A 17,910-nucleotide genomic window follows, 5' to 3' on the forward strand; every position below is an offset into this window, starting at 1 on the left:
AAAAAGGAATGATCGAAAAGGTTTTAGTTAATGTGTAAATGTCATGAGTAAATGTAGGTCTTGTTTGAACACCAAGATCTCCCTGACTAGCTGACTTGCTTTGCCATCATCCCTTGAGCCACATCCAAGGCCACAGGGATACCATGCAACACACTCCCAGCCTCGACTGGCAGCCACTGTCACCATGACAACCCCCTTGAAGCTCGACAGGAGGTGGCTACGTGGACCTGCTTGTGAAAAGCAAGTCTGACAAAGTCTCCTCTCTGCCGTTCCATCCCTCCCTCCCTACGTTCCTCACACCTTCCTTCGCTCCCTGATTTGTACCTTATTCTGAGCTCACCCAGCTTTGAACCATCTGTACTGCTGTAGATCCGTTCTGTCTCTCGGTTTTCCTACTATTTGTGTCAGGGCGCTGTTTAAATTGAAGGTGCTGTGCCGCTTTCTTTCCGTGCATTTTCCCACCGTGAAAGAGTATGCAATTACTTATCTGCCTTAAGGAGAGGCTGTTAAAATTGCACGGAATGCTTAAGCTGTTATATCATTCGATTGGATCAACAGTCAGCACACAATCACAGTATTGATCTTCATCTTCATCAAGAGGTTACTGTCAGTGCTCGATAGCTTGAGAGTAATAAGATGAGCGTTAAATTATGTGGGATAATTCACACCCCTGATTCTGAATGTGGAAGGGCTATGCCTGTGAATGAGATGGGGTTTCCATGGAGACGGGAGGAGACTGTGTCTTCCACATTTCCCCCAGCATGTTAGCTAGACACACACACACACACACACACACACACACACACACACACACACACACACACACACACACACACACACACACACACACACACACACACACACACACACACACACACACACACACACACACACACACACACACACATTTGCAGTAGCTCAGCTGTAGTCTCCCTACCATCACTTCTACTTGTAACTTTGAACAGCAGAGCCTCATTTATCCTAACCCTCCCACATCTTGCCTAAGTGAATAACATGTACCTTGGAGCTACTGCCAGCCGTGCTTTCTACACAAATGCACAGGCCTGCAGATTCCAACTGGTGACCTATAATCATGACTTTACTTATCTACCATTAGGGCTCCTGCACTTTGACTCTCCTTGTGTCTTATTCTTGATTCTGTACGTGATAGCTAAGAATCATCTGCTTAAATAATCTGAAAGTCACATTAGTGGATGGATTTACAGTGGGGCAAAAAATAATTTAGTCAGCCACCAATTGTGCAAGTTCTCCCATTTAAAAAGATGAGAGAGGCCTGTAATTTTTATCATAGGTATACCTCAACTATGAGAGACAGAATGAGAAAACAAATCCAGGAAATCACATTGTAGGATTTTTAATGAATTTATTTTCAAATGATTGTGGAAAATAAGTATTTGGTCAATAACAAAAGTTCATCTCAATACTTTGTTATATACCCTTTGTTGGCAATGACAGAGGTCAAACGTTTTCTGAAAGTCTTCACAAGGTTTTCACACACTGTTGCTGGTATTTTGGCCCATTCCTCCATGCAGATCTCCTCTAAAGCAGTGATGTTTTGGGGCTGTCGCTGGGCAACACGGACTTTCAACTCCCTCCAAAGATTTTCTATGGGGTTGAGATCTGGAGACTGGCTAGGCCACTCCAGGACCTTGAAATGCTTCTTACGAAGCCACTCCTTCGTTGCCCTGGCGGTGTGTTTGGGATCATTGTCATACTGAAAGACCCAGCCACGCTTCATCTTCAGTGCCCTTGCTGATGGAAGGAGGTTTTCACTCAAAATCTCACGATACATGGCCCCATTCATTCTTTCCTTTACACGGATCAGTCGTCCTGGTCCCTTTGCAGAAAAGCAGCCCCAAAGCATGATGTTTCCACCCCCATGCTTCACAGTAGGTATGGTGTTCTTTGGATGCAACTCTGCATTCTTTCCCCTTCAAACACGACGAGTTGAGTTTTTACCAAAAAGTTCTATTTTGGTTTCATCTGACCATATGACATTCTCCCAATCCTCTTCTGGATCATCCAAATGCCCTCTAGCAAACTTCAGACGGGCCTGGACATGTACTGGCTTAAGCAGGGGGACACGTCTGGAACTGCAGGATTTAAGTCCCTGGCGGCGTAGTGTGTTACTGATGGTAGCCTCTGTTACTTTGGTCCCAGCTCTCTGCAGGTCATTCACTAGGTCCCCCCGTGTGGTTCTGGGATTTTTGCTCACCGTTCTTGTGATCATTTTGACCCCACGGGGTGAGATCTTGCGTGGAGCCCCAGATCGAGGGAGATTAGCAGTGGTCTTGTATGTCTTCCATTTTCTAATAATTGCTCCCACAGTTGATTTCTTCACACCAAGCTGCTTACCTATTGCAGATTCAGTTTTCCCAGCCTGGTGCAGGTCTACAATTTAGTCTCTGGTCTCCTTTGACAGCTCTTTGGTCTTGGCCATAGAGGAGTTTGGAGTATGACTGTTTGAGGTTGTGGACAGGTGTCTTTTATACTGATAACGAGTTCAAAAAGGTGCCATTAATACAGGTAACGAGTGGAGGACAGAGGAACCTCTTAAAGAAGAAGTTACAGGTCTGTGAGAGCCAGAAATCTTGCTTGTTTGTAGGTGACCAAATACTTATTTTACCGAGGAATTTACCAATTAATTCATTAAAAATCCTACAATGTGATTTCCTGGATTGTTTCCCCCATTCTGTCTCTCATAGTTGAAGTATACCTATGATGAAAATTACAGGCCTCTCTCATCTTTTTAAATGGGAGAACTTGCACAATTGGTGGCTGACTAAATACTTTTTTGCCCCACTGTATGTCCTACAGATAAGTGAATTAAATAACTTGTGATGAATTTACATCACAAGCCCTGACTTCGCTTCACCTCTGAGCCTATTCAACATAATGCTACATACATTTGATAATGGAATTTTCACCACATTAAATGCATATGTAGGAGTATTCAAATGATCATCCTAAGCAGTCAATAATATATGCAAGCCTGTATATGGTATTTTATTTGTTTATTCTCTTATTTCCACTGACGTAAAAGGAAAAGATAAGGAACAAGAATATTTTGGGGACTTCCTATAAACTTTTTTATATAGGAAATCTATGCCTGGACCATCCATCTCCTGAATGAATCCCACCTCATCTCCTCTGCCTCTCAATTATTCATGCATTTCAGATGAAGAAGAGAATCCAGACTCAGCATCTATATTTAAACTCTGACTGGTCCATGGTGGCTGTATAAATAGAAACAGTATATGGTCTGGTCTAGCACACCAAAGGAGGCTGTCTTCATCACAAATTTTACCTTGGTGTGCCCAACATTTATTGCAGGTAGGGAATGAAGGATAGCTTAGTCACTTTTGTGTAGAGGCATTTCTGGATTGAGGAAATATAATTGAAGGCAGGTAGGGGAATTTGTGGAAAAGTTTTACTTGTATGGGCTATCCATTTAATGTCTCACTTTATCCACAAGGTAGTCTATCAACTGCACAACAAAGCAATGGTGAACAGTCACACACTGCAAAAAGAAAACACAAGGGCTTATGTATTGCAGAGTATATAACATACCCGATATATAAGGAGGCAGGTCAATCACATTATTCCGGGATATTGCCTTTATAGTGTCTAATAATGAATGTATGACGCAGTTCACACAGTCGTGCAGTCAAGGATAGCTTCTTTATTACAGAAACCAGAGAACGTCATTTACTTGGCAGGAAGCGGCGAAGAAGGAAATGCAAACATTAAAGAGAAGCATTGATTGATTGAAGAAAAATGCAGAGAAAGGCATACACACAACCCATCTACACACAAACACCCATGAACACACAGTCAATCGACAATGACGCCTGAATAGAAGGCAGCTGCAAGTCTCAGCATCACAGAAATGACAGTTGCTATGGTGATAGTGACAGTGAACTTTTTAACATTTTAGTGACGGTAGTGAAAGGAAAATAAAAGAGAGAGATGAAGAGAGAGCACAGATGCATTCAAAACTGAAACAAAAACAAGACTTTCTGCAAGATGTTCACATATTGTGTTCAGAGAGCAAGAGCAATACAAAGAAAGATTACTTTTAATCCTGAACTCATGCGCGTACTTACTCACGCCTTAGTCCATATTTCACTGTTTGTGAGAGCTCAGTTACCATTCAGTGTCAGTGCTGTTAATCCCCTTAAGAGTTATATTCATAATAACATGCAAAGCCTCAGTGACTGGATGGCTTTACACATGATTTTTGTACTTAAAACAGCATCTATTGTATTAGTCCTAAAATGATTCAATAACTATCCTGACTGTGATGCAACCTGTTTGGTCAAAGGGAACATGCGAGAACATATTGTAACATACCATAAGGATGGGCACAATGTGTTCACTGTGTAATTTAATTACCGAGGCATTTTCAGGAGGCTCTGTGCTGTACTAATGTAAATAAATGTGCAAAATGGATAATTAACTATTCACAAACCCCGCCCCTTTTTGCTGCTGTTTCCATGCCTGTCTAGCTTTCCACTCCCTTCTCGGATTGCATCTTAGTTTACAATAAAAACAGTGACACATTTATCAATTGTACATTTAAGTAATTTGATTATCCATCTCTGTGATTTCATAAAGAGGTCAACTACAAGGCTGTCTTGGAACCAAATTTAATCAGCTTGCAACTGAAGGCAACTATGGATAACTAAGCTAGAGCTGGTTGTAAACGCAGCGTTCTGGCTAAGTCGTATTTTCACAAACAACTTTTTCATTGTTTTAAACTCAAACAACGGAAAATGAAAAATGTACAACAAAGTTGTTATTTTGTTCCTAGATTACCCTGTTTAGCTGCCTATTTTACATACATGGACTAAAAAGACAGAGGTTGTATCATTGTCTCCCATTTTCAAACAGTATGCAAGCCATAAACCAACATCATAATATTTCACATTCTTCTTGTCCTGCTTGTCCACGGAAATCTCAGCTAGTTATGTATACAATTTGAATGTATAGGTAGCAATTGTAATAATTGAAAAACTAGATAAAAGGCTGCAAAGATACTGCCAGTATGATTCTTTGTACAGTATGTTCATGTGTGTGTATGAGAGTGTGCCTGCATTGTGAAAAGCCTGAAAGTAGTCCCAGGCCTGGTGAAAGTGCTCATCAAGGTGAAAGGCGTCTCACACCAGTAGTGAAGTGTGTTTTCCCCACTCGCAAGCATGCATTGGCTTGATGAAGGTTTCTCCTTCACCTTAGTGGAATCTATTTATACCTCTACCCTTAACACTTTACTCAAAGTCGTTCCTTAACCTTACCACACAAGCTTCACTGTAAAGTGAAATCCTCCAGAGAGAAGCGCTGCAAATACTACAAGTGGAGCAGCCGCTGGACCTGGGAGTAGTGACTTATAGACCCAGTTTTTCCTTGCACACATATAGATGTTAAATATTGGATAGGGTGTGGTGCATATCACACTAATGGTGATGTGAACTTTCTAAACAGCCAAGGCCAGCAGCTGCCTCAGGGCCACTCTGATGTGTTGTGTGGGTAAGAAATGGGGAATAAAGAAAAGAAAGAAAGAAAAAACGACCTATACCTTTTACTGTATGTGATATAAATTGCATTGCATAGACATAAAAGGTAATGATAAACACCTTATCACATCAGGTGCCTGAGCTGTATATCTCAGAGTACATCCTAAAATAAACCTTTCCACATGGGTTAACTGACTGAAGGTGGTTATTTTCTACTTCATTTGGACAGTGTGCAATGAAACAGTTGGGAATGACATACAAGGTTACATATCAGGACCATATATCTATCACGGTGTGCATCTTCAGCAACTAGGATTTTCCTCGAAATTTGCATGACCTTTCATTTACTGAGCAGGTGATTTTCTCCTTTAAGTTAATCCTACTTAGAGAGGAATGTTGATTAATATGCACTGTCCCTGTTGAATAAACACAAGACATGGCAGGTCTGATTTATATTCTGTATTGTAAATGATCAAAGTTCCACATTTGACTTGCTTGTTGGATTTACCCCGTACGGTTAGTTCATGTTTTTACATCACAATCTCTGTGAAGAAGCAGAAAAATAAATTAAAAAATCTAATTTATAGTATAGGTATTTTTTTTCTGATGATATTCTGAAAAGGGAACATTGTTGCTCTAAGGTTGTAAATGTTTTACAGTATACCATGTCATATGGTTGTGTTTGAATGAAAACAGTTGTGACATAATAATAATAAAAAGCTCCTTGAGGGTTTGCACCAGTTGGGAAAAACTGACACAGTATTAATGTTTACTCAGTATTAGCCACTCACTTACTGACTTGCTGATTATACTTATAATGCTTTGAGTTGGACTGCATGTGACTGCAACCGGGAGACTAAAACTGTGTCTTGAATAAAATATGACAAATTCTGCACTTCTTAGGTTTCAATTCATCATAGAGGAAACACAAAATACATAATGCATATGGTTTCAAACTTCATCATGTTGTCTTTCGCGTGATACATTTTTCTTTGCAGAAAATTGAGCAAAGACATTAAAAGTTAAAACCTTCTTGTTCATACTCAAACTCCTTTGGTAGTCTTTTAATTTTTCTACCCTATGAACAGGCAACTGTGTTCCAGAATGACTGGGTATCATAAGTTGTCTATAGAGACAATTCATGAACACAATTCACTTAAACATTTGGGTTTTCGATGCTGAAATTATGTTCCTGCTCCCATGGCAGAAAAAAAAGAAATACCCAGATGCTTTTATTTGTATAAGCCTCTGGCCATGTGAGATATTCTAGCTCATATGTTCCTCATTCTTTGGAATTATAGATACTCTCAATTAAAAAGACTATGCCCGCACCCAAATCTTTCAGGTTAATTTAGACTCAACTGTTTTTTAGTATCAATAATTGTAGAATAATATCTGGTAGGCAGGACAGGTAATTATTGTGTTACTGAGTTCCAACAACAGAGAAATATTTAAATCAAAAGCTTGTGAAATGCTAAAATGATGGTTTTGTAACCATTATAATGTTTTGTATTCTTCATAATATAGAAATATGTGTGTGTGGTGAGAAGATACAAACACCATGACCTACATTTCACCTTGATTAATAAGATGAGGAATTTGTCAATATTTTTGAATAGAGAAAACATGAATCACATTTTAATTGTTGTTCTTGGAGGCGTTAAAGACAAGATGTATATATATACACTTAAAATAACTAGAAAGGTGAAAATGCTACAACGCTATAAATGTATAAACCAGAGTTTAGAGTGTTTTACCCACAAGATAATAGAATATTTAACAATCGTCATCTGCTGGATGTCCCTTCTTCATAAAGCTGCTTCTTTCTTTCCTTTTTATTTTTTCTGATTTAGCCTGTATCATTTTGTATATATTTTCCCAGCCCCTAACCCCGCACATCTCTTGATCTATTGTTGTTTTATCTCCTACAGTCTTTGCTCCTCAGGCATCCTTCTCATGGGGACAGTGAAGTCTTAATGTCTTTCACTCAGTGCTCACGTAACAGCTCAACTCTAAATTAAAGAACAAAGAAGCTGTCGAGCTTGGCAGTGGCACTTCTCTATTAACGACCACTTCCACTATACAATCCAATTTATTTTTGTTAGAGCTTTCTTTTCGACATATGTGTACAATCACTTCGCATGAACTCCAAGATGTTGCTCATATAACCACAGTTATGTAACTTATAACACACTTTAGTCACCAAACAGAAGCAACATGTCCACTGAAATAAATTCTGCTATGATAAATAGAGCAAAACGAGCAAACAGTCCTTGCTCAACAATATTCTGTAGCAGAAATATACTACAGATGTGCTTTAGTGCAAGCCTGAAAAGCTGTCATGACACTACAAATCCAGAGCCCACCACTGCAAAATGCATGACATGGCTTGTAAAATACTCAAAAACACGACTCAACCACTAGAGAATCAGACCTGCATAGGGAATGAACATTAAACAAGTACAGCACAATGTTAAAATAGATACCAAAGGGTCCCAAACTCTTTGCAGAACCTCTGTTCAACAGTAACTAACTTTAGGAAGAAATATAAAACACAAACACAGTGAAAGATAGCATGGCTGAAGAACACAATCTTGATAGTCTGCATTTTGGCTTGGTTTTTTATCAGTGGTTATATGGCTTTCACTTTTCATCCCATAATTAACATCAAACACATCAAATTATAGGCATTGGTTTTGAAGTAACTTTCATTCCCCTGTTTGTTTGTATGCTTGTTTGTGTGTGACTTAATTAGAAGACCTCTATGACCTTTTTTATTGCAACAATGAGCCAAATACTTTTTTCTAAAAAGTGTGTCTCCTGACCTGAAGCCCACTGAGAAACACATGACCTTTCCCTTACTGTCACAATTAGACCAAATTCATACTATTGTGTAATCCGCCCAGTGGACTGGTGACTGTGACACTAACAGTGGAGGGGATTTTTAGGCCTTAAAGGCCATCAGTCAACTGAGTGTTTTCCCAAAGACGTTCTTTCCTTCCATTCAGGATTCAGCTCTGGGTTGATGCAGGTTTAAGTGCAAAAATCTATACATTGCCTAAAAGCTGCATTAATCAAATTTCTTATTTTGCAAAGTGATTATATTATTTGTAATGTGAGAGGAGTCACTCAGGTGATGGAAACATAGATAATTATCTTCTTAGCTCTAAGGAATATTGGAGTCTTTTAGTATGTTCTTGTTTTCTGGACAAAGCAGGCAGCGCAAAAAGCACCTACACACCATCTGTAAAATCCCTGTCCATCACCAGAAGTCTGACAGAAGAGTATATAACAACCCAAAGTGAGATGTTTCCTTTATGTTTATGTAGAGAATAAAATCGAGATTTACATTTGTCATGTAGCCAGAAATATGACTCAAGCTGACTGCTAATGCCGCTCTGTGTATACTGTTACTTACACTTTCATCATGTTAATTTCAAACTGTGGTAATACCTTAATCTTATGTCTAAAATGTGTTCTGCCACACCGAAGGAGCCGCCCACAAATGATTAAATGCAGGTTTCTTTCTTAGCATAGTGTATTTGGTCAAATTTCACCAAAGTTATTCTGGTGCCATGTAATTATCCAAACCTTACTCATTCTTCCTCAAATTTCATTTAATCCCTACTTTCTGTGAAGAAAACAATCTTCTGATGTCGTCCTCATGGCATGCAAACAGAATGTTGATTTCCAAAAGTTATGTGAAAGCAAGACAAAAATAATTTGTAACAACGTTGCAGGATAAAGAAGCCATCTCTACGCTGATTGTAATTGCTCCTACAAAAAAACCGTGATATGCCACCATTGGTCTGGCTAAAAGTGAGATGTCACTGTCTTTTTCTCTATCATAAAAACCTATCATAAACTCCAGGGATAGTGTTTCACACCATTAGATATGGTATACAATGCAAATATAGGTGTGTGTGTGTGTGCGTGTGTGTGTGTGTGTGTGTGTGTGTGTGTGTGTGTGTGTGTGTGTGTGTGTGTGTGTGTGTGTGTGTGTGTGTGTGTGTGTGTGTGTTAATGCTTGTTATCTCTTAACAGTGACAACAAAATCGGTCGTAGGTGAGAGCTGTTAATCAATTCCCTAGTTCTTCCCTGACAGGCAGAGAGACCGACCGGCATGAATCGTTGAACCACTCAATCTCCCTGTACACATGATCCTGGCCTATATCTCTGCACCACGCAAACCAAGACAACATGGACAAATAAACCTAGCAGGATCTGATGTGTTATTTTCTTCCAAATCCCCTATCAAGCACACATATGTGACCTGAGTATTATCTGAGAGTTAAATGAGATACTTGATTCTCATTCTGATACCTATCAACCTTTTTTAAGGCGTTTGACATTGGCATACTATCGTTACGTCCTAGTGCTACTTCAACAACAAGGGCGATATTTGCAGTCAGACATTCATCGGGATGAGTCTCGGATAGGTTTTACATTTGGGCATATGATGTCATTAATCAGGCAAGAAGAAGGAGTTGTCATGGAGCTGTTGGAATGCATTGTAAAAAATAACTGTGTCATCAAACTGGGTTTTTAATCATCCCACAAAGGCAAAATATTTAAACTGAAAACAACAGTGTGCCAAGAATGGACCCCTTGGGGTTAAAAATTAGGACAAAAGTTTGCTGTAGGTAACAAGTTGACAACTGTGTCCTTAAGACGTACACACATTTCTTTGTAGACGATCTATGATGTAGGAAATCAAAGCGATGCATAGCTGAACTTGTGCATCTTCCCAAATGAGGCTGTCTCCTTACAAACACCAAAAAGGTTGATTGAGTACCAAATGCTGCTACCTCTATGACATAATTTGTGGAATTTTTGCAAAAATAGCTTTAGAATCCTTTATGATGGGACAGGTAATGTTGGTCTTTCATGAGTGACTCAGTCTATTAATGTAAACTCTGGGTGATTCAACTCCTGAATTGGGACACAGCATTCTAGTCTGTTTTTTTTTTTTTCTTCATATACATCATCATTCATTTGACTGGCTGTGACTTCCCAGCTGTCAAAAATAATGATGGATTAGTCTGGTTTCTTCATGTGTTGGATTCAGCTGCGGACTACTGATTTATGCGGAGGAATGTAGCCAGACCACATTTATATGTCATCTCAAGTGTGACATGAGAGCAGTATAATTGGAATGTGTTGCCTGCCATCTGTAGCACAATATCCACTAAAAGAACAGGATATGGTAATTCTCCATTTTTGGATTCCCAGAGGCAAATATGTACAGAAACCTTCATGTTCCTTTTTGGTTCTTGTATAAATTGGAAAAAGCCAAAGTTTGATATCATTTCTTTAATTAGCATCAAACATAATCTTTAAAATGTTAGTGAGAAATATCTCAAATGTTATTATGGTATCTGGGTTTTCAGCAATGGCTCAATAAATTCATAATTGTACTCTAACTTTAAAATACTGTACTGGGTTATTCAAATGATAAGGCGATGATTTGCTTGTCAAGCGATGGTCTCAGCCACCTACTGATCAATAGCTCTGGTAACGTGTTGCATTATTAATGACAAGAAACCACACATTTTTCAGATGAAATTACATAAATGCCACTTCAGGTGAAACATGACTTTTCTTGGCACCAAATATCACTGTTAGGCTCTGCTTTGCCAGCGGACACAAACAATCTTATTTTATGGTGATTCAAATCTTATTGAGCAAGAGACAGGCAATGCTGTGGGTAAGGAAGAATGTAAACAGAGAGGGAGGGGAGCTTCAAATTGGGCCAGGAGTCTCCTGGAGAATAATTAACGTGACATTTCTCTGACATTGAGTTGGAGGTGTAGTGGAGGATCCTGACCAAAGCGAGGAATGAACAAAATATATGAGCCGGTGAGGGAAAAGAGAGACAGGAAGGATGACAGGGCAGAAGGAACATGGTCAGGATTTTACCCTGCTCATCTTGACAAATATTTCAACAACTACTTTCTTGTGTTGCTCTGTGCGAACATTTAAAAAGGGGACCTAAGCAGGAGTGCGATTACTGCAGCAACACAAAAAGACCAACTCTCATATTCACTACCTACTCCTTCAGTGATGATAAAATTATACTTTTGCTGCTTGACAACCGTTTATTTTGTACTTAACTGTACCGTTCGCCATCTGTTTATGGGCTGTAACACATACATTTCCATCTCTGACCCCTGATAGGAATGCAGAGCTGATGAGCTAACACTGCGGTCAGAGATGGTCCGCCCGACAACCCACAGTGTGCTCCAGCCAATTAGGAAATGACCAAAACAATACATCAACGCCTATCAGTGGTTTTAGTAGTTTGGTCTGTGGTCTCACATTGCCCTTTCAAGCTAATTAGGAATTGATAAACTCTGCCTCTTGCTGTGCCTATTTTTTCTGTAATCCACCCTTTGCTATAGGCTTATAATGATGCCAAGAGAGTAGATAATAAAAACATTTTTTAATGGAACTTACTGTACAGTTCATCAAATGGTTCTTATAGAGAGCTATACATTCTCAAGAAACAATATGCACAATCACTTTGCTGCGTCACTATGCAAATGGTAGAGCATCCATCTTCGCACTTCAAAACAGTTCTCCAGTAATGTTCTGATAAAATGCAGATATCAGGGAGCAATAATTGAGACAGCAGTGCATGGTCAAGTCAGAGTGGTCATCTCCTTTCTGTAGGCTACAGCACTTTCTCAGCTCTAATGCAATAAACATTGATTTTACATCGCTTTGATTCCCATGAAGAAGACGCTTCACTGACAGACTCGCAGCACTCATCTCAGTTTGTTTGTGGGGTAGAGCTGACTGCTCTCACCACAGAGCATCACCCAGCACACACTGCTAATAGTTTCATTTCCTATACATTTCCTAAACAAGGCACTCCACTCACTTTAAAAACAGTGTGGGAAAGAGACAGCATCTACTTTGATCCCTCCAATCCAACCTGGAAGAGTGATCAAAGGCTGCTCATGTTTAACACTGCTGTTGCCTCCCAGTTTGCTGTTGCAGGTGTGGCTCTCTGAGAGTCCTGCTGAGGCCCAACTCTGTCTTTTTTCACTGAGAAAAGGTCGGATATCTAAAAGAAGTGAGTTAACCATGCATGGCTTTAAGATAAGGAACTAAAGCTGACTAACAGTAAGGTGAGAGCATAAACAACTAAACACTGTGGGCATTAAACACACAGATATTGCTGAGAGGCTGGGTTACATGCTCATTGGAACAAATAGGTCAAAACCTTAATACGCATTAATTAAATTCTTTGCTAATACATATTTTTTTAGTATAGTCTGACAAATCAATTAGCTGCCTTAATTATGAAATAAACATTGCAGTACTCATATAGTCTGGGCTTCTAACATGTCTCTGTTACTGCAGCTGTTTGTTGAAGTGTGCAATAATGACATGTCACACAATCATCTGCTATAAATGTCACTAGCATCTTCTATTGATAAAAAAAAAGTGCTCCTTACATGACTTCATTAATCCGAATCATTCAAACAATTCTAAATCATTTGTGACATGTTGTTTATCCGCACAACAATATAATTCAACCTATCAGCCTCCTGAAAAATATCTCAAATACAATTGACTCAGGGCAATGCAAGGCATGTTTGTCACAGAAAAACATCTAAAAAAAAAATAGAGAGGACAATCAAAAGGAACTACTTTTATATATTACATGTTGAAAGCAAGGGCAGCTAAGTAAGTCAGTGTGTGTGTGTGTGTGTGTGTGTGTGTGTGTGTGTGTGTGTGTGTGTGTGTGTGTGTGTGTGTGTGTGTGTGTGTGTGTGTGTGTGTGTGTGTGTGTGTGTGTGTGTGTGTGTGTGTGTGTGTGTCTCAATGCTTGTGCACAGATAGACATGGCCCACATATTGTCAAAGGTGAGTTAATGATAGGCTATAGAAATGTACTGTTGTTACATATCTGGTACTAGAAGCATTACAGGAGATGCATATAATGGACTTTGTGTTGTATTTAAGATGGTTAAGAGTGATGTATCCAGAGAGCTGCTTTCACAGTGAGAGTAAGACATGCTTTTTCTAGTTGAACTATAATAGAAGATAATAGAGGACACATCCCACACTGATAAATCACATCCGCTGGCTTATTCTATAATTTCCCATCTTTTCTTTGTGTTCCAACCAAGGAACAATCACAATATGAGTAAACACAAAGCACAACAGACAGAGGTGTCCTAAATTGTCTAATGTTTTTGCAACTGTGAATGGCTTTTACATTGTGTCTGAAAATGGTGCATTAACACTGTTGGAAAACTTGAGGGTTTGACCAATAATCTATGCACAGTTGCTCATATTACTCACACCAAAGCTTAGCAGCGCACAATTACATAGGTTGTGCTATTGTGGACAGACATTTTTATGGTAGGCTAATTAAAACAACCAAAGGCAATAACTTACTAAAAGAGAGGCACTATATCATACATATATCAATATGGCAAAGTAAGAAACTAAGATTAAGAGTCTGCAGCCATGCTAACATCTCTTTGATATTATATAAATAGGCACATTGGTGCTTTGCACTTAATGTTGAAATGCTAAAACGCTCACAATGATGATGCTCACATAAAGTGAGCAGGTATAATGTTTGCCAATTATCTTATTTTGGCATGTTAGCAACACCATAACACAAATAAGGATCATTGGAATGGCTTTACTTTGATATTAACCTCAGATTGCTCCAACCAATCCCACCCCAATCTCTCACACCCGACTCCATTACCTTTGCTGCGACAGATGAGCTGGGCTTTTCCAGGAGGTCCCAGAGTTTCTTACGTTTTTCTGCACAACAGGTGTTGTCAAATTCTTCTCCCTCTCTGTCTTTCATATTGTCGGCCTCTCGTTTGAGCTCCTCATTCATTTGCTCTTTTTTCTGGTGGTACCTCGCCTGGCAACAGGACTCCAGGTAGATTTCATCAATGCCCCAGTAGTCAAGCTCTTGACTGAACGACAGGGCGCACATTTCTTCCATCATGTGCAGCTTACCTGTGCGATAGAAGTTCAGTATTGAAGTAAAAGCCCCAGGATGTCGGTCAAAAAAGTATTCATTCTCCTCGAGGTTGTAGTCATCACACACTTCCATCAGAGATTCATGAGTGTTGCAATCCCTTAACTTTCCCAAACGTGTCCGTGGTAACCTATCTAACGTTCGCCACAAGACCTCATGTGGGAGACCCCCAACATTCAGCCTCACTCTGCGGAAACATGACTTGCTTCGAATGATGTCCACCGGTTCAGGTGGTAACGATGATGTTGAGCGGGAGCCAGCTTTGTTCAACTCCAAGGATTTCTCCATGATGACTTTAGGTTGAGGAATCAGACAAACATCCAGGGCTATGGACTACAGTTGGTCCTGTTTTCTTTCATTATTGTATCTAAAAGATGCAAAAAATAAACAGAAGCAAATCATTAGTACTCTATGATTGCCCTAAAATGTCCAGGTTCACACCTTAATCATTCGGCTTTGAAGTTATATTATATCAGGTCTAGGCCCCAGGGCCAGGTCACAAGAGACTTAAGAACTAAAGTGAAAAAAAGAGGAAATATATTAGTTGCAAAAACATACTTAGATTTTTCTGGTTTCCTAATATTTGCTTTTTCATTATGAAGTATTGGATACTCTACTATTTCAAGGAGTGTTTTTTGTATCCTAGACATACCTGTTTTTTTTTAAAGATATTTTTGGGGGGCTTTTTGCGTTTAATCGGATAGGACAGTGGAGAGTGACAGGAAAGTGGGAGAGAGAGTCAGGGTGGGATCCGGAAAGGACCACGGGTCAAGAATTGAACCCGGGTCGCTGGCGTACAGTGCAGGTGCCCCAGCCAGTTGCACCACAGCCGGACATACCTGTTTTATCAACATACCTGAATATAGTGAAATATGTATCATATTAAATTCCTAAATCAACAGTAAATTTACACTTATAAATAATTTCTTGTGACTTATGTAAGATTGTAAATAGTAGGTGCAAAGGCAGAGAAAAAGAACAGACATTTGTTTGAATTATTATTTCAGGTTAGAAAATTATTTCCTGAGTGGGATTCTCAGATTGGGTTTTGAAGAAAAAGAAGAAAGAAACTGTAGACACATTAAGTAAAAACATATTTTGTAATTATTACTGTTCCGTTATTGGTGAAACAGTTATGGGAAGAACACTATTTGAATGGAAGCCTAATTCAATATTGAATTGTCATCCAAACCTACTTTTCCGCCAATATAAAAACGACTTTAAAACCCCTGGGAACCCAGCATGAAACTGCAGGCTGCTTTAGACAATCATTTAAAATCATTTGTTTAAAGGGCTCCAGCAAGGGGAGTGAAATTTAGCTCTGACAAACTGTATTATTATCTCAGGATTTTCAACAGATCAATTGCTGTTATCACACCATCTATGGTTTCATTTTCTATAAATTATATTTTTAATCATGTCCTTAATCTACAATAAATATACTCTAAGATGTGGGTTCTTGAGATGACTCCCACCAGATATCAGTCTGAAGAATCTTAACATTTCTATTTGGGGCTGAGTACAAAAACATTTGGGAACCATGACTAAAACCTTATTGAATTATTCCCACCAAATCCTTGAAAAACGGACTTAATAATATTTTTGCAAGGCCTCTTCTCTATAGGAACAGATGTGATGTTATAACCAACAATAACATAGTTTTCTTAATGAGTGTTTGGGTTGATCACTGCCCGTGTGACGCCCATGCAGTGCTGTGGGTGGGGACGCAGGACACCACAGTGATGAGTGTGGCACAAAGTGAGTGCTGTCCACTCTAATGGTGCTGAAACACCAGGAAGCGCTGTTCACTGCCTGAATCACGGCGAGCTCCCATGGGGGGAGGCAAGCTGACTCTGAGAAGAAAAAATATAGCTCTCCTGTAGAAACGTACGTCCCCAAAATCATCTTATTCTGACATGATACGTGGCAAGGGCTGCACATTTTTGCATGCTGATTATTATTTTGTTTATATTTGATGAGAGCTTGGAAGCCCTAAACACCTCGGGCCTTAAGATATGATCATTGCTCGCTGTCACACAAAGTTTCTAACACTTTAACAACACAATCAGGCCTGAGCAATATGTCAACATAATTACAAAAAAAACCAAAAACGTAGGAAATAATAACAGGAGCACAGGATATATGAGGATGGAGACATTGTTATGTAGGCTTTAGAGCATGCAGTAACAGGCTGCGGGAAGCAGGGAAAATAAATGTTAATTTCAAGGATCCTCCACCCTGCTGTTTTCTTGAAATTAAGGCTTCGATAACATAATTCAGCCATAAACCAAACACTATAAAAAACACAATACCATACAAACTGTGCTATTATACGCAGTTTAATTGAGACTAAAGATAATCTTATTGACATTTTGAATCATCTACAACTGCAATATTGTGAATGCAAATCATCGTTAAGCATTTCTCTGTTTTTCGGAGGCTGCCTGCTCCATATTGGTGCAGTTGTAATGCACTGTAGTCTTATATACCATTGACAAAACATTCCAATTGATATGTTACATACAATGTAAGTGAAAAGATGGAAATAAGCTTCAATAAATACCGTAGTGAGTTGTTGTCATCCTGCACTAAATCAAACCAGCACGTAGCGCTCTGTGAACAAACAATCCGCTGGCACAAACCGAGATGAAGCATTAGCATTTAAAAAAGGAGGCGTCGTTATTGGTTTACTATTGCCAGGGTCTAACCCAATCCATTTCCCCCTCCTCTGCCTCCGACATGGCAGAGATTTCCTCAGCACGATCTACTGCTCACCCGCCGGTTTCCTGCTCTGCATTTCGCATCAGTGGTTCGCACGACGATCAACAAGTATGCCGAGAGCCCATTCGGACACACTATCTGTGTTTCCCAGTCAGCTGTGCGAGGAGGCGCCGCATCCCTCTGAAGGTGGATCCATGGCAGCCCAGCGCTCTCTTCCACATCTTATTAACTCTTTCAGCACCGCCTGTATGTACAACCTGAAATAATGGCTACTGTTGTTGTCTTGAGGAAAGAGTGTACTGTAAGAAAAATAGCGGAATGGAATGAAAACATAAACAAATATTAAAATACTTGTATGATCTCGGGTTGTATGGTTAAAAAGCACCTCAGCAACAATATGAGCCACAATCAATGGTCAATGTTGATTTATGTGGATATAAGAATACCCCTACATTACGTGAATGCATGAATAAAGTAGTAACAATAGCAAGAAACCTACTGGAAATTTAAATTGTGAATGATATATTACATTATTGGACTGTTAAACTGTAGTTAGTTTGAACTATTTCCTATAAGGTTGGGTAGTTCATTCATTTGACCATATGGTAGACCATTGGTTCCCGAGCTATTGATCAAG

At 39.3% G+C, this 17,910-nt stretch overlaps 1 protein-coding gene across 1 annotated transcript in view; it reads right to left on the reverse strand.

Moving 5' to 3' along the window:
* Positions 1-17,693, reverse strand: part of kcnb1 (potassium voltage-gated channel, Shab-related subfamily, member 1) — a 30,095-nt gene extending 12,402 nt beyond the window's left edge. The window contains exons 1-2 of the mRNA XM_063909813.1: positions 17,116-17,693; positions 14,268-14,919 (exon numbers count right to left, since the gene is read on the reverse strand). Coding sequence (XP_063765883.1) covers positions 14,268-14,840 — 573 coding nt within the window. The 5' untranslated portion in view covers positions 14,841-14,919; positions 17,116-17,693. The remainder of the gene's footprint in view (positions 1-14,267; positions 14,920-17,115) is intronic.
* Between the last annotated feature and the right edge of the window lie 217 nt (positions 17,694-17,910).

The sequence above is a fragment of the Eleginops maclovinus genome, chromosome 20 (assembly GCF_036324505.1).
Source record: "Eleginops maclovinus isolate JMC-PN-2008 ecotype Puerto Natales chromosome 20, JC_Emac_rtc_rv5, whole genome shotgun sequence".
NCBI classification, from domain to species: domain Eukaryota; kingdom Metazoa; phylum Chordata; class Actinopteri; order Perciformes; family Eleginopidae; genus Eleginops; species Eleginops maclovinus.